The sequence below is a fragment of the Anabrus simplex genome, chromosome 6 (assembly GCF_040414725.1).
Source record: "Anabrus simplex isolate iqAnaSimp1 chromosome 6, ASM4041472v1, whole genome shotgun sequence".
In the NCBI taxonomy this organism is placed as follows: Eukaryota; Metazoa; Arthropoda; class Insecta; order Orthoptera; family Tettigoniidae; genus Anabrus; species Anabrus simplex.
The window spans coordinates 280,397,687-280,418,386 of record NC_090270.1 but is presented as its reverse complement, the minus strand read 5'-3'; the positions used below and the strand labels follow the sequence as shown (position 1 = coordinate 280,418,386).

The window sequence follows — 20,700 nt, the reverse complement described above, 5'->3', positions numbered from 1 at the left end:
ACTACACATGCACAAATGCTCAATCTGATCTTGTTTCCATTAACCTAAAATTATCTCATAAGCACTATAGTTATACTGCAGAAATTGGCACATATCATCGGTTAATAATTGGCATTTATACTCTAGTATCGGTTCATTGGCACTACATCTCTTACTTCTAGCACTCCTGCACACATACGAAATATTTTCCATCAACTAATTTCAAATTCGATACGATGCAACTCATAATACTTATCTCGTAACGGGATTTTGCTGCTGGATTTCTCCTGGTCTAGGACATCTTGGAACAAGCAGTCATCGCAGTCCAAAGATTACGTCATCTGCGGCTCCAGCTGGGAATCTTGGCTTGAGCTATTTCATCTTGAGCGATCAATTCCATCTGTTTAAGCTGACTCCATCTTGTCACCAGTTCTCATGAAATGATAAAACAACAAATACATGGTAGAATGCATATTTCACTGGTGATCAGTAAGTTATTCAATATGTATTAATTGCCTTGTGATTCTCGTATTGGTTGTAAATATCTTTCTTAATTTGACAATTTCTTTAATTCGGCCTACTTTTTGTTAATTCTTTAGCCTAAACAGATATTGTTTCCCACTTGGAAACAATAAATTATGCCTTCCTTAGCTTAAATTTGCCGCTATAATATGGATTTCGGCAATGTTCGACTCGGCTGTAGTCTCTTTTTGCTTCTGAATTTGGCTGTTGCAGTAATAAATATTCTCCTTCAAATCTTCGTTTTTCCTGCCGATATTTTGCAGAAAAGGTCTTCAACGATGTCTGTATATTATGACTTTAATATTTATCGTTGCGCTAATCTTTTTCTTCTCCTTCCGTAGGTTGTGCTGATCCTCTTCAACTTGTAACTTTTTTCAAGGTAGTCAAGAATCGGTTCCATTCAAATTTTTTTATGGTCCATCATTATTTCATCTTGAGACTTTTCTTTGCGACCGGTCGATATCGATTTACTATATCTCTACTCTGTGCATTTGCACATTGCCTGAAGGTATTGTACGCCATATTTGTCCACTGTCTCCATGACATTTACGGCCGCTAATGTAACGTAATGGTACATTTCACCTCCAACATATTTAAACTGCATTTCCATATACTTGTATAATGGACCTTTACGTTACATTATCCTCATTCTTCCTGTCTCATTTCATGTTTGATTACTTCTTAGCTACTTTGCTGTGATTCTTTTTAATTCCTTTCTTACAATCATTCTTGATCGTTTTAATTCCCATTATCTGTTCGATATTCCATATAGGGATCATCATCCTTCTTACTGATTTCTAACGTGTTATTTGGGATTAATTCTTCGTTTTCTCTGTAATAGTATTTAAGGTTCGCTGCGTTGTGTACTCCTTTATATGTTCCGGACATACTTTCGATCTGGTATGCGTTGTTTCCAAACACTTTCTTAATGACATACGGTCCATCATATAAATGTGCAAATTTCGCAAACACCTTCCCTATGACGTTGGAAATTGGGCGTTTTCTTGACCAATACAAGATCATTTACTCTCAATCGACGGTGAAACTTTCTGTTTCGCAATCTTCTGAGCCTCTTCCGGGATTGCTCTTCCAATTTTGTGCGTACCATACTACTTAGCTCCTGTGCACTTAGTTTATCATCCACTAACCTTTCTATCACCTCATCCCATGGCCTATTTGGGATTTCATCTCTATGTAGAACACTTGGGATCTGTCCTGTAGATTCATGTACGGTATTGTTTATACTGTGCTCAATTATTGGTATTACATCAATCCATCTCCAATGGCTGTTTCCGCAGTAAATCCGACAAAACTTCGAAATCTCCTTCATACATCGCTCTACTGGGTTTGACGATGGATGCCTAATTGAACACATTACATGTTTTATATTCAACCTCTCCATAGCTTCACGGAATTGTTCCGACGTAAACTGAGTACCATGATCGCTCAGTATTCTCTCAGGTCTTCCCATTCTTGGTATGACTCCATTGATGAACGCATGGAGGACTTGTTTTGAATTGGCTCTCTGTATTGGTCGTAAAACTACATATTTAGAGAATATATCCATCGTTACTACGATAAATTTTCTTCCTTTACTGGTCACTGGAAGTGGTCCAAAAATATCGATTGCGAATATCTCTTTTGCTCTATTTGGTAGTATTGCTATTGGTTGGTGAGTAAGTAATCTTGCATTATGTTTGGTTCTCTGGCATATGTCACATGTCCTAACCACTTTTCTTATCATTGCCCTCATTCCTTTCCAGGTGAATCTTTCTAAAACGGTATTTAGCACTTTGTCAATTCCCCCGTGTCCAGTGATCCGGTGAGTCAACCATATTAATTCCCTTTGTAATTGGGTTGGCACCACAATTCGTGCTTTCCTCTGTCCTTCAAGAAGATACTTATTTAACCTTCCACTTATAATCCGGTATGTCTGTGCTACGTTCGCTTCCGTAGTCTGTCCTTCCAATTTATCTACTATTTTAGCTAGATTTGTATCTGCCCTTTGTAATATCTCAATAGTTCGCAGCCTTTCAATGATTTGCCTGTCTCGGTCATCCAACTCTATTTGATGTATTAATTCCTCCTTTTGTTCTGGATTTCTACTCAAAGCATCGGCCAAAATATTATCCTTTCCTCTACAATGTTCTATTTTCAACTGAAACTGCTGTGTGAATAATATCCATCGCGTTACTCGTTCGCTTGCCATTGGAGCCTTCAAACCAAATACTAATGCCTTATGATCAGTGCGTTTGGTCACAGGATATCCACTTATTATTTTCGACCATTGCTGCAATGTGAACACTATTGCTAAGAGTTCCTGCTTTGTTGTCGTGTAATTTTGTTCATGTTTTCTTAATTTACGGCTTGCAAGTGCCAAATATGTTCGTTTCTTTCCGCCTTCCGGTTCTTCTTGGTACAGGCATGCCCCGATTCCAATCCTGGATGCATCGGATTGTATTACGAATTCCTTCCCGTAATCAGGATAACCCAACCTGATTCTATTCGCCATTAATTCCTTCATTTGTACGAAAGCCTTTTCCGTTTCATTTCCCCATTTCCATCTATTATTTATCTTGAGTAATTCTTGTAACGGTGCTGCCACTTCGGTATACATATCACAGTGATCTGCAAAGAATTGCGTCATTCCAAAGAATTGTCTAATCTGCTTTATCCTTGTTGGTCTCGGGAGATCGCATATCACTTTAATTTTAGCTGGGTTAGGTCGTATTCCTTCTCCGTCGATAATATGTCCCACAAAAGGGATTTCCGACTGGCAGAACTTCGATTTGGCAACATTGACTTTAAATCCTGTGTTCTTCAAATTTTCCAGCAACTTTTCAAGTCTCTCACAATGCTCTTCGTATGTTCTCGTTGCAAGGATCAAGTCATCTACATAGGAAGTCACATAACCCTTTACTTCTGCTGTTAAGTTTCTATCCAGAGCCCTGATAAGAACTGCACAACTGTTCTTCAACCCAAATGGAAGCCTGCAGTAAGCGTACGTTTGATTGTCGAACATGAACCCAGTCAATAGTCGTGACTTCTCCTCCAACACAATATGATGGAATGATGATGTGAAATCAAGACTAGAAAAATACCTCATGTTCTTGAATCTCTTAATGATGTCCTTAATTTTTGGTACCTTATATTCTGGAATTAGCTTCCCGTTTAGCCCCCTCGCATCTAGGCAAATTCTCAGGCTACCGTTGCTTTTCTTTACGACTACCAAAGGGTTCAAGTATGGAGTAGCTGTTTTAATTATTATCTCATCATCCAACATTTCCTGAATTATTTCTTTCACTTGCTGGAAATATTTTTCAGGTATTTCATACAATTTTGCTTTATACGGTGTCCAATCGTTAACCATCAGCTTGTATTTGAAATTGGGGATTTTTCCTGGTTTGTTTTTAAATATGTCTGAATACTTCTTCAAAATTTCGTACAACCTGGTTTTCTCCTCTGGCGAGATCTTAGCTTCCATAAGGCTCTTCCATATTTCTTGATCCTTTTCTTCTTCCTCTAAACTTAATATTCTTTTAATAGTGTAGGCTATCTCTGATTCTGCTGTCTGATTTGGGCTTTGGTTTATATAACTGCTCACCTGGTCATGGCCATTTGTTTCCCGACCTACAGTTCTCATATGTTCCGAAAGTTCCTTCGTAACGCTTATTCTGAGTTTTTCTGTCGTTTCCTTCCCGTGATCTTCGCTAATTGGAAACCTAATTTCCTGTCTTCCCATATCAATGACCATCTTTGTAGCAATCATGAAATCCACGCCTAAAATGATATTGTATTTTATTCTGTTCATAATTATAAATGGGTGCTCAAATCATTGGTTCCCTATTCCAATATTCAAATATGTTTGCATTTTGCATTCCACAGTTTTATCTGGTATAATTCCTTTGATTTTTATTCCTGATACAGGTATCGTTGGCAACTTCATTTTTCTCTCTAACTCTAAAAATAACATGTTCGAGATCACACTAATACTTGCCCCTGAATCTATCAAACAATGCGTCCTCATTTCGTTTACTCTTACAATAATTATTGGTAAATTTACTCCTTGTGGTCCTACATTCGATGACTCATCATACAGTAAATCTTCCAGTCCTACCTCCCATGACTCAATTTGCGCAATTAACCAACTAATAATTTTGCCCTCCGATTTCTTTTCTTTATTGCACCTTTCATTTATGCCTAATTCATAATCGACGTATTTTTTTCTCGGAAACGTCTATCCCTGCACTAAAATTTTGTGCATTCGGATTCAACCTTCGTTTCCCTGCCTCCATCTTCTTGTATTCCTGGAGTTCTAAGCTCTCCGCACCTTCTATGTCACCAACCACTTCTTTGTCCTTTATCGCCTGTTCCCACTTATCCTTATTGTTTGAATTTTCCCTCAATTCTTGGACATACTTTCTATTGGCAAATTCTCTACCCTTGTAACTCTGTCCTCTCCTTCCTTCATAGGGATGCCTTCTTCGAAAATTATTCCGAGCTCCGTTTCCTGAGTACCTATTATTCGTCCTATAATATGGTACATATCTATCGCTCGTTTGATATGTCCGTCGATTTACATAATCTTTTCGGCATTGCATTCCTTTGTTTCTTTCTTTCCATCTACTTCCCGGTTTCTAACACCATTCTTAGGTTCTCTCCATCTACCATTTTCCAAATTCTCCGGCGTTATCACATTTATCGATGCCTCATTTTCTGCATTCCGCATTAATCTAGTCGTGGGATGTGTAGTTGCCATGTCTAGTTGCCTTAGCCGGTCTTCCATTTCTATTGCTGTCTGAACATTTGCTTCTGCCAAGTGCCTTTGCACCTCGGGAGGAAACTGCCTCTGTATTGTTTTTATTGCTTCCAATTCGCTTGGTGCGGCGTCCAGATCTTGAAATCGTTGAAATTGAAACGCGAAATAATCGCAGTATCTTGTCTGCCCATTAAATGCGTATTTCCGGGAGTACAGCTCCATCCTAAGCTGTATTTGTACCTCTGAGCTCCAATACCTTCGCAAGAATGCTGTTTTAAACTCCTCATAATCATGAAAGCTGTACCTAAATGCTTGGTACCATATACCAGGGTTGGAGTCTAAGTGTTTTTCAACTATTTTGAGCTTCCTTTCATTTGGAATCTGATTAGCCCTAAAATAATCCTCCATTTCCCTAAGAAACTGCTTAGGTGTTAGACTTGCGGTGTTATCGAAGTGTTTTGGCCTATCATCAACTGTCTTAATAATATTTATTACCGCTGGATCTCCATTGTTACAATTCCCATTTCCAATTATATCGCCGTTGATGATCTGGTTGGAATCCGTCGTCATCGTTGGTGTTGTTTCTCTTTCGTTCATCCGAATATCCATATTCCCTAACATACTGGATCCTGTGTTTTGGTCATGTACCCTTAATTCCTGTATCTCCTTTCGGATGGTCCGCAACTCTCTTTCCGTATTGTCAACTCTACTGTCAACCTCGCTCTTGTTCCGCTCTACTTCCTCTTGGATTATATCTATTTTATTCGATACTTGTTCTCTCGCTAGGATAAAATTTACTTCCATTGACTTATTCGTATTTCCTATTATCTCATCTAATTTGTTCATCCTCTCTTGATATTGTTCCCATCTCTCTGTGGAATCTAATTTCAAGTTTTCCAAATTCTCCGTCAAACTCTTCATCTCCTTCTCCTTCAGAGTTCGTATAACCTCTCTATTTTCCTTTAACTCCTTGCTGACTTCATTTATTTTTTTATTAACCTCTTCACTCCTGTTTTCCACAATTTCCGTCATCTGATTACGCAGCTCGTCGATATCTGTTTTAATTTGCATGACTTCGCTTCCAAATTTCTCAATTTCCGTTCTTGTGACCTCTTTCATTTCTTCCCTCATTTCTTGCTGCCTCTCATTTTGCCTGTTAATCTCTTCTTGCTGATTTTCATCCTGCCTGATAATCATTTCTTGAAATCTCTCATTAATCATCTCTTGGAACTTCTCATTTTGCTCTCTTGTTTTTTCGTTGTTCTCATTAATCATTTCCTGGAATCTTTCTTCCTGCCTGCTAATTATTTTTTGGAATTTTTCATTTTGCTTTCTTGCTTCTTCATTGTGCCCATTAATCATCTCTTGAAATCTCTCATTCTGTTTTCTTGCTTCTTCATTGTGCCCATTAATCATCTCTTGAAATCTCTCATTCTGCTTTCTTGCTTCTTCCTGTCTCTCTTCTTTCCTCCTCATTCCGTTTTCTTGCTTCTTCCTGTCTTTCTCTTCTTTCCTCTTTAATCATTTCTTGGAATTTTTCATTTTGCCTGCTAATTATTTCTTGGAATCTTTCCAAGATCCCCTTTTGATTGTCCCTGACTTCCTGTATCGCTTCGTCTCTCTTCCTGATTTCCTCCTCAGTTACCTTCTGGTAAACCTCAAGTTGGGATTTCAGCTGAGCTAAATTTGTCATCTTTATATCGTTTAAAATTCTCTAATATGCCTGTTAAATTCTCTATAAGCCTAACTTTCTTTATGTATCCGTAAACTCAACCAATTCGATCTCAAAATCTTACCATAAAACAGTCTGTCAGACTTAATTATATACTTATTCTACAATCTTTCTTACTTCAACAAATTCTTTCTTAATTAGGAAAGATCACCCAAGACTACTTTAGCTCAACCAAGCCAGCCTGTCCAAGTCACATGAGAATCCAAACATTAAAAAAAACTCATTTTCAATTATGTTTATCCCTACATATACAATAAATAAAATTAACATTCCATTGTTACACTTCCACTATCCTAAGTACCTAAAAAAAAATTCGGAACAATCTAAATAAATGCATAATAAATCCTTTCCTACTTCATTCCTAGTGTACAAGAAATCATCCTTCATCGCATGCCATATTTGCATCCGCAATCCATCATGCTTCATTTCATTCTTCCATGCAGTCTCATAGCTACATTCTAACTCATTGTGCAGCTTTCTCCTTGATTAGGGTATACTATATTACGTTTGCCATCCTCTTTTCCTATTATCTCTCTTCACCGCTAAAATCTGACTTCATATATTTTCATGTCATCCATAATCTGTCTTCTCAATATTCATTTACCGCGATATATTCTCCTCATCCTCTGCCTTATGTTGTATCATTTAACTATATTCATCCACGTCCAACGTCTATCTTCAATTCCCATCATATCATTTTCTTCCACCATGTCTTTTTCAACAACTCACTTTACGAATAAGAGCTCAAAATATTACATAACATCCACGGTACTCTCTTCACTCCATTTTCCTCCTCAGCTAGCTTTACCGCCCAACTCATCTCTCTCTTGAGAAAACCAATCACAATATATGCATGTCAACCAAAGTTCCTTCCTCTATACCACTCTTCATATCTGGGCATAATTAAATATATGCGCGATATTTCTCCATGACGCCTTTCTCTTCAAATCGCCTCATGTAGGGGAACTAAATAAAAAATATACCCCATTGCCTCTCTTCTGAAACTTGCCCTAACTTTGGGACACCAAATAAATAATATGCTTTTAAAGTTAAAAACTTCATTATTGTTCCGTATTGAATAGAGAAAATAAGATGTACAATATTAAAGGGAAGGATCCACCTTTCAATACTCCGTAGTAAAAAGTAGTTACAACCTGTTTAATGGGACCGGTTTCAACACATTTAGAGTGTCATCATCAGCCAATTAGCGAAGAACTTAAAAATAACTAACATATTAAACACAGGCAAAATATTAACATTGTATCACATCGTGGCAATTCAGTTCATGTTCAAAACAGTCAAGAGAGTAAACAGAACATCACTATCTTGCGCCGAAAACAAATATATTTGAAGTTCATAAGCAGATCAAGTATGCACTTATGTAAAGTCGTTGCTAGGCAGGTCTTGTAGGCATTTGTTTTCTCCGGCCGAAGAGTAAAAGGTGACGTGAATGAAGTCTTAGGGAAACAGTGTAGGATTTAATTTCGTCAAAATCAAAGTGGATATATAGGTTTTAAAATAATTTAAAACGTAAAAAAGAATAAAGCCAAATAAAAATATATTAAAAATGGGAAGAAATAATGAAAGAAATACGAGGTTCAACTCGAAACAACTTGCCGTATTAATTGATAAAGAAATGATAAATAGAGAAAGGGGGTGGGGGACGTTTATTAGAGGGTGGTGATGGTGGTTATTGTTATTAGAGTAAATACAATTGGGCAACAATCCTTTATATAACACTAATTCGAGGAAAAAAAAGAAAAAAAGAGGAAGAGAACCGACACTTCGAAAAATGAAGATATCGGTTAAAGGAAGACAAGGGCCACGAAGGGCGTGAAAATGAAAGACTCCCTAGCCCTCGCAAACCTAATAGCATCGGGGTCGGAAAAGAACAAGAGTTGACCAAGGGAGGTCGGACAGGATAGATGAAAGTGAGGAGCCTGGCACAAGTAAGTGGAAGCAATGCCAGGACTCAGCTAAGGGCCCCGTGGTCGCCAACCCACGCTCCGAAGTTCAGAGCCCCTGGGGGATGGAGGGTGGGAAGGAAAGAAAAATGGAAGGGATCCGATACTTCGAAAAATGAAGATATCAGCTAAAGGAAGACAAGGGCCACGAAGGGCATGAAAATGAAAGACTCCCTAGCCCTCGGAAACCTAATAGCGTCGGGGTCGGAAAGGAACAAGAGTTGACCAAGGGAGGTCGGACAGGATAGATGAAAGTGAGGAGCCTGGCACAAGTAAGTGGAAGGAATGCCAGGACTCAGCTAAGGGCCCCGTGGTCACCAACCCACGCTCCGAAGATCAGAGCCCCTGGGGGATGGAGGGTGGGAAGAAAAGAAAAATGGAAGGGAACCGATACTTCGAAAAATGAAGATATCAGCCAAAGGAAGACAAGGGCCACGAAGGGCGTGAAAATGAAAGACTCCCTAGCCCTCGGAAACCTAATAGCGTCGGGGTCGGAAAGGAACAAGAGTTGACCAAGGGAGGTCGGACAGGATAGATGAAAGTGAGGAGCCTGGCACAAGTAAGTGGAAGCAATGCCAGGACTCAGCTAAGGGCCCCGTGGTCGCCAACCCACGCTCCGAAGTTCAGAGCCTCTTGGGTGGGGAGGGGGGAACTAAGGAGGATCAAGGGGGGTGTTGTGGAAGGGGGAAGTGGCATGAGAGGGTATTGTGTAAATTGTGAAAGATTGATTCCTTATTTGTTGACTTCAGGTTATTTAAAAAGGAGATGAGAAAATCGAAAAGGGCATTGGGTTTCTCAGAAATATCATTCAGATTAAGATTTGGATTGAAAAACTGGTCAAGGTGTGTAAAACAGTTTTCGGTGATGTCTAGGAGAGGGCCTTTATTTAGAGTGCTGAGAATTTCAATATCCTGGTTTATTGTAGTGAAAGCATGTTTTGTGTCATGTATGTGTTGTCCCACTGCCGAAAATCTGTTGTGCTTTATTGCATTAACGTGTTCAAAGTACCTAATTTTGAAGTTGCGACCAGTTTGACCTATGTAAGAAGAATTACAGTTGTGGCACTTAAAACGGTATACACCTGATTTAGAAAAGACACTTGTTCTATTTAAGGAGTAGGAGTTATGTAATAATTCAAGGTTTCTATTATTAGTTCGAAAAGAAATCATGGTATTGTGTTTTTTGAAGACATTAGTTATACTATAGGTGTTTGTATTGAATGTGAATGTGGTGTAAGCAGCTGGTTTGGGAATATCTTTTAAGAGTGTTGTGTTAGGGCGGTGTCTAAATTTGTTAATGATTTGTTCAATAAAATAAGAATTATAACCGTTAAATTTGGCAATAGAGCGGATGATGTTTAGTTCTTTATTTAAGTTTTCCTTTGATAGTGGAATTTTGAAGGCGCGGTTAACCATACTGTTGTATGAAGCACGTTTATGTGACTGTGGGTGAAAAGAGTCTTGTTTTATGGTATTAGCTGTATGTGTGGGTTTTCTATAAATCATATATGATAATGAGGAAGGTAATCTGTTTATTGTTATGTCTAGAAAATTAATTGATTTGTTTGATTCTGTTTCATGAGTAAATTTAATATGTGGATCAATTTTATTGAGGCTATTAAGAGTAGAAGCTGCATTGAAAACTCTATCATCCAGTATAACAAATGTGTCATCCACATATCTAGCCCAAAATAATACATGTTTAAAGCGTCATTGTTATCAATGAAACTGTGTTCTAAAAAGTCTAGGTATATTTCTGCAAGGATCCCCGAGGCTGGAGAACCCATAGCCAAACCATCTTGTTGATAAATTATATTGTCAAAGATGAAGAAGTTGTTAGTAACTACTAATTTTAAGAGGGTCATAAAATCATTAATTTCAAGTTTGCTTAAGCAACTATATGTATTTAAGTTATTTTCAATAATAGGAAATAATTTTTTGATATTAATACTGGGATACATATTGACAATATCGAAAGAGTGTAGAGAATGGTGTGGTTGGATTTTAAAGTTATTAAATTTCTCAACTAGTTCTATGGTGTTTTTTACAGACTTATTTGATAAAAATTTGTAATTATTCTTAAGAAATTTATGAATGAATTGTGCTAATTTGTAAAGTGGGCTGGGTCTGTAATTAATAATTGGTCGAATAGGGACGTCAATCTTATGAATTTTAGGGAGAGATTTAGCGGTTGGTAGGCCTGGATTCATGCTTAATAATTTTGTTTTTTCATGTTCAGTAAATAAGAAAGAAGAGTTCTTAAGGTTTTGTTTTAGGAGACGTTGAATTTGTTGGGTAGGATCTTTCTTTGTAATAGAAAAGGAATTATTACTGAAGAAATTTTTGGTTTTCTCGATATAATCAACTTTATCCATTATTACTGTAGTGTTACCTTTGTCAGCTTTTGTGATAATGAGGTTCTGGTCTTTAATTTTCTTTTTAAGGTTAAGAATGTGTTTACGTTCAACGAAGGGAACAGTGTTGCTATTATCATTAGATGTGTAAATCTTATTAAGTTTCCTTTTTACATCAAGTCTAATTTCGTCCTGTAGTTCTAAAGGCATTTTTTTGATAGCTAATTCAGATTCAGTGATTGTATTAAGATCTCAACGACAAGGAAACCTTTTACTAAATTACCTAATGAACCAAAAAATCATGACAATATAATTAGTAAGTTTCACCCCCCCTGTTGTAAACTTATCCAAAACAATCCTAGATGATAATGATAACTTAATCCTATCAAAAGGCCCTAAACATAACTGGCCTAACTTAAATAAAAATAACAGTGTTTTTAATACAATCACTGAATCTGAATTAGCTATCAAAAAATGCCTTTAGAACTACAGGACGAAATTGGACTTGATGTAAAAAGGAAACTTAATAAGATTTACACATCTAATGATAATAGCAACACTGTTCCCTTCGTTGAACGTAAACACATTCTTAACCTTAAAAAGAAAATTAAAGACCAGAACCTCATTATCACAAAAGCTGACAAAGGTAACACTACAGTAATAATGGATAAAGTTGATTATATCGAGAAAACCAAAAATTTCTTCAATAATAATTCCTTTTCTATTACAAAGAAAGATCCTACCCAACAAATTCAACGTCTCCTAAAACAAACCCTTAAGAACTCTTCTTTCTTATTTACTGAACATGAAAAAACAAAATTATTAAGCATGAATCCAGGCCTACCAACCGCTAAATCTCTCCCTAAAATTCATAAGATTGACGTCCCTATTCGACCAATTATTAATTACAGACCCAGCCCACTTTACAAATTAGCACAATTCATTCATAAATTTCTTAAGAATAATTACAAATTTTTATCAAATAAGTCTGTAAAAAACACCATAGAACTAGTTGAGAAATTAAATAACTTTAAAATCCAACCACACCATTCTCTACACTCTTTCGATATTGTCAATATGTATCCCAGTATTAATATCAAAAAATTATTTCCTATTATTGAAAATAACTTAAATACATATAGTTGCTTAAGCAAACTTGAAATTAATGATTTTATGACCCTCTTAAAATTAGTAGTTACTAACAACTTCTTCATCTTTGACAATATAATTTATCAACAAGATGGTTTGGCTATGGGTTCTCCAGCCTCGGGGATCCTTGCAGAAATATACCTAGACTTTTTAGAACACAGTTTCATTGATAACAATGACGACTTTAAACATGTATTATTTTGGGCTAGATATGTGGATGACACATTTGTTATACTGGATGATATAGTTTTCAATGCAGCTTCTACTCTTAATAGCCTCAATAAAATTGATCCACATATTAAATTTACTCTTGAAACAGAATCAAACAAATCAATTAATTTTCTAGATATAACAATAAACAGATTACCTTCCTCATTATCATATATGATTTATAGAAAACCCACACATACAGCTAATACCATAAAACAAGACTCTTTTCACCCACAGTCACATAAACGTGCTTCATACAACAGTATGGTTAACCGCGCCTTCAAAATTCCGCTATCAAAGGAAAACTTAAATAAAGAACTAAACATCATCCGCTCTATTGCCAAATTTAACGGTTATAATTCTTATTTTATTGAACAAATCATTAACAAATTTAGACACCGCCCTAACACAACACTCTTAAAAGATATTCCCAAACCAGCTGCTTACACCACATTCACATTCAATACAAACACCTATAGTATAGCTAATGTCTTCAAAAAACACAATACCATGATTTCTTTTCGAACTAATAATAGAAACCTTGAATTATTACATAACTCCTACTCCTTAAATAGAACAAGTGTCTTTTCTAAATCAGGTGTATACCGTTTTAAGTGCCACAACTGTAATTCTTCTTACATAGGTCAAACTGGTCGCAACTTCAAAATTAGGTACTTTGAACACGTTAATGCAATAAAGCACAACAGATTTTCGGCAGTGGGACAACACATACATGACACAAAACATGCTTTCACTACAATAAACCAGGATATTGAAATTCTCAGCACTCTAAATAAAGGCCCTCTCCTAGACATCACCGAAAACTGTTTTATACACCTTGACCAGTATTTCAATCCAAATCTTAATCTGAATGATATTTCTGAGAAACCCAATGCCCTTTTCGATTTTCTCATCTCCTTTTTAAATAACCTGAAGTCAACAAATAAGGAATCAATCTTTCACAATTTACACAATACCCTCTCATGCCACTTCCCCCTTCCACAACACCCCCCTTGATCCTCCTTAGTTCCCCCCTCCCCACCCAAGGGGCTCTGAACTTCGGAGCGTGGGTTGGCGACCACGGGGCCCTTAGCTGAGTCCTGGCATTGCTTCCACTTACTTGTGCCAGGCTCCTCACTTTCATCTATCCTGTCCGACCTCCCTTGGTCAACTCTTGTTCCTTTCCGACCCCGACGCTATTAGGTTTCCGAGGGCTAGGGAGTCTTTCATTTTCACGCCCTTCGTGGCCCTTGTCTTCCTTTGGCTGATATCTTCATTTTTCGAAGTATCGGTTCCCTTCCATTTTTCTTTTCTTCCCACCCTCCATCCCCCAGGGGCTCTGATCTTCGGAGCGTGGGTTGGTGACCATGGGGCCCTTAGCTGAGTCCTGGCATTGCTTCCACTTACTTGTGCCAGGCTCCTCACTTTCATCTATCCTGTCCGACCTCCCTTGGTCAACTCTTGTTCCTTTCCGACCCCGACACTATTAGGTTTCCGAGGGCTAGGGAGTCTTTCATTTTCATGCCCTTCGTGGCCCTTGTCTTCCTTTAGCTGATATCTTCATTTTTCGAAGTATCGGATCCCTTCCATTTTTCTTTCCTTCCCACCCTCCATCCCCCAGGGGCTCTGAACTTCGGAGCGTGGGTTGGCGACCACGGGGCCCTTAGCTGAGTCCTGGCATTGCTTCCACTTACTTGTGCCAGGCTCCTCACTTTCATCTATCCTGTCCGACCTCCCTTGGTCAACTCTTGTTCTTTTCCGACCCCGATGCTATTAGGTTTGCGAGGGCTAGGGAGTCTTTCATTTTCACGCCCTTCGTGGCCCTTGTCTTCCTTTAACCGATATCTTCATTTTTCGAAGTGTCGGTTCTCTTCCTCTTTTTTTTTTCTTTTTTTTTCCTCGAATTAGTGTTGTATAAAGGATTGTTGCCCAATTGTATTTACTCTAATAACAATAACCACCATCACCACCCTCTAATAAACGTCCCCCACCCCCTTTCTCTATTTATCATTTCTTTATCAATTACTACGGCAAGTTGTTTCGAGTTGAACCTCGTATTTCTTTCATTATTTCTTCCCATTTTTAATATATTTTTATTTGGCTTTATTCTTTTTTACGTTTTAAATTATTTTAAAACCTATATATCCACTTTGATTTTGACGAAATTAAATCCTACACTGTTTCCCTAAGACTTCATTCACGTCACCTTTTACTCTTCGGCCGGAGAAAACAAATGCCTACAAGACCTGCCTAGCAACGACTTTACATATGTGCATACTTGATCTGCTTATGAACTTCAAATATATTTGTTTTCGGCGCAAGATAGTGATGTTCTGTTTACTCTCTTGACTGTTTTGAACATGAACTGAATTGCCACGATGTGATACAATGTTAATATTTTGCCTGTGTTTAATATGTTAGTTATTTTTAAGTTCTTCGCTAATTGGCTGATGATGACACTCTAAATGTGTTGAAACCGGTCCCATTAAACAGGTTGTAACTACTTTTTACTACGGAGTATTGAAAGGTGGATCCTTCCCTTTAATATTGTACATCTTAAATAATATGCGGCGACCACGATGCCTTTCTCTTCAACTTGCCGCCCGTATGGGAACCAATTAAACGATATATGGCGACCACGGTACCTTTCTCTTCAACTTGCGTCACGTATGGGCGACAATTTAGTGCACCTTTTGGTTTATTAATGTTCCCGCGGTGACTTCCTCTATTACGCCGCGTTGGAGCATTAATTAAATATACACCTGTTTAAACATTGCTCCGGCTACGAAATTCACAACATCGGGATGAAGATCATACCTAGACTCTGTATTATATCATTTACGGATAATTTACATGAAAACTGGGATACCATGTATGAACATGAGCAATAACAATATGGTGCATATTCGTTTCTCAGGGTAAATTACTTTCATTGTATTCCCATATACTCTAGATAAGTCGTAGATTCCGTTGAAGAGTAGCTATATGCTGAACCAGTCATTCGGTCTCCTTACATTTAGGAAATTGCCTGATCAACGCTTAGTATTCGGCATAAACAAATTCAATTGATCCATATATTATCTTATTACTACGTACTACAAGTTACTTTAGGAATAGAAACGCAATATTACTACTATATCTAGTTTATTAGCATGCTAATATATTATAAAATGGAATATCAATGCATCTATCAGCAATAAAGAAAAGAAAATCGTATGAAATTACAAAATTCATTCTTAAATTCTTGACTTCTGAGATAAACATAGTTGAAAATCTTTAAATTACCATTATATTTGTTTACATTTATGTTAACCTTCAATAATATATCATATTTTCAGTATTTAAGTTGATTCATGGGGAAAAGTAGGGACCAAAACTTTATTCATCAAGGAGGAGTGGAATATCTTCCTGTTAATTCTGTTTGGGATTGTCTTTGGGGCATCATTCTGGTTTACATCTTTCCTTTCGGTCTATTTGTCTGAATTTATTTGGATACTTGTTTGGATTCTCACTTCTGACTCGATCACGTTACGAGATAAGCAGTACGTTGTTTAAATCTGGGTTCAAAAAACACCAATGCAGTTATTAATATTCCTATCATAGCCAAAATTGAGTAAATTAAAACTGTACACCATCATATGTACATAATAAACCAAATATCCTTACTACAGAGTGCCATAGATATAATAGTAAGTCAGTCTAACCTGCGAAAATCGTGCCACGAATTCCTAATCATATGCCAATATATTTACTTATTCTCAAATATCTCTTCGCTGTGCCAAGATTTTGTCAAAGAAAACCGTTCTTCATATTAGCGTTGATGCGCTGAACTTCAAATATAAATATATGCGAGACTCCATTTTATTCTTGTATATTTATATTACATAACGTACAACAAACAAGTAACCTATCAATACCTTCAGCTTGAAAGTTACTACGAAACATATTATGTCTGGCTCAAGTCATACACTCAACTTAACATGGCCTGAATCCTTCACTTGCAGTGCTAATCCTAATATAAATATTATATGTAACACAGGAATTCGCAATTCAATCAGCTATCTCTTACTCATGCAACGAACAGAAAACATATCTCCTCATTCTAACTATATCTTGCCACATTAATATTCCATTTCCTTTATATATACCTCCATATTTAAAAACATATTCATTTAACTCCATTTAAATAACCTCTGTGTTACGGTAGAAATACTCAATAGCCTGAACATTCTTTCACACACTGCAACTCCGTAATATTTCAACATTTCCTTACAATACAATTATCATACTGGCCATGACTTCAACTCATATTGACCTCAAATATTAGGTTACATCTTGTATCTCGCATGCACTTTCTACAACCACAATTGGTTTAACGTTTCACGGTCTGCTCGTATAGATTAGCACTACACATGCACAAATGCTCAATCTGATCTTGTTTCCATTAACCTAAAATTATCTCATAAGCACCATAGTTATACTGCAGAAATTGGCACATATCATCGGTTAATAATTGGCATTTATACTCTAGTATCGGTTCATTGGCACTACATCTCTTACTTCTAGCACTCCTGCACACATACGAAATATTTTCCATCAACTAATTTCAAATTCAATACGATGCAACTCATAATACTTATCTCGTAACGGGATTTTGCTGCTGGATTTCTCCTGGTCTAGGACATATTGGAACAAGCAGCCATCGCAGTCCAAAGATTACGTCATCTGCGGCTCCGGCTGGGAATCTTGGCTTGAGCTATTTCATCTTGAGCGATCAATTCCATCTGTTTAAGCTGACTCCATCTTGTCACCAGTTCTCATGAAATGATAGAACAACAAATACATGGTAGAATGCATATTTCACTGGTGATCAGTAGGTTATTCAATACGTATTAATTGCCTTGTGATTCTTGTATTGGTTGTAAATATCTTTCTTAATGTGACAATTTCTTTAATTCGGCCTACTTTTTGTTAATTCTTTAGCCTAAACAGATATTGTTTCCCACTTGGAAACAATAAATTATGCCTTCCTTAGCTTAAATTTGCCGCTATAATATGGATTTCGGCAATGTTCGACTCGGCTGTAGTCTCTTTTTGCTTCTGAATTTGGCTGTTGCAATAATAAATATTCTCCTTCAAATCTTCGTTTTTCCTGCCGATATTTTGCAGAAAAGGTCTTCAACGATGTCTGTATATTGTGACTTTAATATTTATCGTTGCGCTAATCTTTTTGTTCTCCTTCCGTAGGTTGTGCTGATCCTCTTCAACTTGTAACATTTTTCAAGGTAGTCAAGAATCGGTTCCATTCAAATTTTTTTATGGTCCATCATTATTTCATCTTGAGACTCTTTTCTTTGCGACCGGTCGATATCGATTTACTATATCTCTACTCTGTGCATTTGCACATTGCCTGAAGCTATTGTACGCCATATTTGTCCACTGTCTCCATGACATTTACGGCCGCTAATGTAACGTAATGGTACAGTAAGTGGCAGGCCCTGCACATTCACTTTCATATGCATGAGTCGTGAAATTAGCAATGTCCCAACATGTCTGTCACTACATCTCACTCTACCTTGGTAATAGATTAATGACTACATTCTGACGATTGGTAAAATTTCTGAGAATGTGAAAATAAGATGTTTACCAATTAATTTTAAACACAATCTGTGATATTGAGGTTGCTGATCATCCAAACTCTTTATAATGAATTAGGGAATGTGCATCATCTGTTACAAGTTACCACTGTCCATTTTTGTACAACTTACAATACTACTTGCAACGTATGGACTTTTGCAAACAATGCACAATATACAGATACAGCTCCTTATTTACCCTTGCACACTAAGTAGTGAATTTTTAATCCCAGTAGACAGTTTCCAGGGAATAAAAAAAATCCTGCATTTTAATAGCCTTACCATGTTGAATAACCTACACCAGTTCTCATTTGACCATGGTGGTTAAGCAACATTAGGCGTAGTCAGCACGTGGTTGGTTGAAACCTCCTGTATAACTGTCCCTTTCCTGTGATTCTTTTGGATTTTCTTTGATCTCATCGAAGACATTAAAATCTATGCTGAATGAGCAGACTTTGACTCTATTGGTTGTACTCAGTTTCTGTATCCATAAAAGTTTAGATTGTCAATGACTTTCCTGATTAACTCACCTAATGTCTGTCCTGTTATATTTGTTAGTTGACAAAATTAGAGTAAATTAACCGTAGCAGTCTGTCTAGTTAGAGTTGAAGGTTTTTAATGCAAATTTTTTTTTTTTTTTTCAAGAATTGTATGAGGTACTGTGGCTTTACGTTGTACAGCTCTTTGGCTGATGGTCAGTCTCGAGGCTTTTAGTTGTGAGGAGCCAAGTTTCGATTCCTGGGTGGTTCAGGAATTGTAACTGCATCCAGGAGGCTGGGTGTTCGTATTTATCACACTATACCCCTCTCCATACACCCACAGCTCACTTTCTCTAGTAATATCCCTCATGTGTAATTCAGTAAACCCCACTGTCGGCAGCCCTGAAGATGGTTTTCCGTGGTTTCCCATTTTAACACCAGGCAAATGCTGGGGTTGTACCTTAATTAAGGCCACGGCTGCTTACTTCCCATTCCTAGATCATTCTTATCCCATCGTTGCCGTAAGACCTATCTGTGTCTGTGCAACATGAAGCAAATAACAAAAAAAACAAACAAAAAAAAAGATATAGCATGAAAACATGAAATACATTTTATTTGCTTCCTACAGCTTTTTTCATTGCATGAAATCATTTAACTAGATGACCATATGTCACTGCACAGAGACTCGCTTTAAAATCTCTGTTTGAAATTGATGGCATTTGATCTTCAGACAGTTGAGTTAGAAAATCAGTTGGTAGACCACTAATCCTACATTTCCCCTCTAAAATTCTAATTAGTGATATATGGCTGTCAGGATGAGTTGCTCAGATGGTACATTGCTAACATTCTGAGCTTGAGTTGACATGTTAGATCATTCTGGTAGTATTTGAAAGTTCCTGAATATGTCGGCCTCATGTCATTAGATATAAGTACTGGCTCATAAAAGGATTCCCTTGGGACAAAAGTCTAGCACCTTGGCATCTCTGAAAATGGTAAAAGTAGTAAATGGGACATAAAACCAATAATGTTATGATGATATATACATGTCTATATTTAAGGGAGTTTTCTGGAAAATAATACTAACCATATCGTATATGTGAATAATGAATGTTGACCAAATTATTTTTCCCTTTCAAAGCAACACTTTTCTTTCTTTCTTGTCTTCTTTCCAGGAATAAAATAATGTTTACTGTATCTTGATTTTACTGTAATATTATTTGACCCCCAATGGAAAACTTTGCCTAGATTAGATACAATTATTTGAAATGTATTTGTATTTTCAGCGTCATGACTAGTAGACCTTCAAGATGCCCGCACACCAGCAGTATTACTGACTGTAGTCAGGCTGATATTGATAGAGCAAAAGAGGTGAGTTATAAAGAGATAGATTCCTCAAACTTAAATTATCTTCTAGTTTCTCGATTTTGGTGTAAAGAAAGTGATATTGATTTTTTTTTTTTTTTTTACATTATTTGGACGTTCTTTGGTGTAGGGGTGCAAATAAGCAGACACCTACATGCCCCAGGTGTCTAAATTACTTCCCCAGGCTCCTAAAATTCCTTTAATATGTGCGATGGAATTTAAAAGAAAATCACCGGGTGAGTTGTCTGTGCAGTTAGGGGCGCGCAGCTGTGAGCTTGTATCTGGGAGATAGTGGGTTCGAACCCCACTGTTGGCAGCCCTGGTTTCCTGTGGTTTCCTATTTTCACACCAGGCAGATGCTGGGGATGTACCTTAAGGTTACAGCCGCTTCCTTCCCACTCCTAGGCCTTTTCTATCCCATTGTTGCCATAAGACCTATCTGTGTCGGTGTGACGTAAAGCAGACTGTAAGAAACTTAAAAGAATTCACCTAAGAGTTTTCATTCTGCAGTGAATGTTTTGAATTTTGAACTTTTTATTTTGTAATATCTATTAA

The 20,700-nt window shown here is 37.1% G+C and overlaps 1 protein-coding gene across 1 annotated transcript in view; it reads left to right on the top strand.

Moving 5' to 3' along the window:
* Positions 1 to 20,700, top strand: part of Usp20-33 (Ubiquitin specific protease 20/33) — a 348,425-nt gene that overhangs the window by 27,121 nt on the left and 300,604 nt on the right. Inside the window, exon 2 of the mRNA XM_067150436.2 lies at positions 20,067 to 20,151. Coding sequence (XP_067006537.1) covers positions 20,071 to 20,151 — 81 coding nt within the window. The 5' untranslated portion in view covers positions 20,067 to 20,070. The remainder of the gene's footprint in view (positions 1 to 20,066; positions 20,152 to 20,700) is intronic.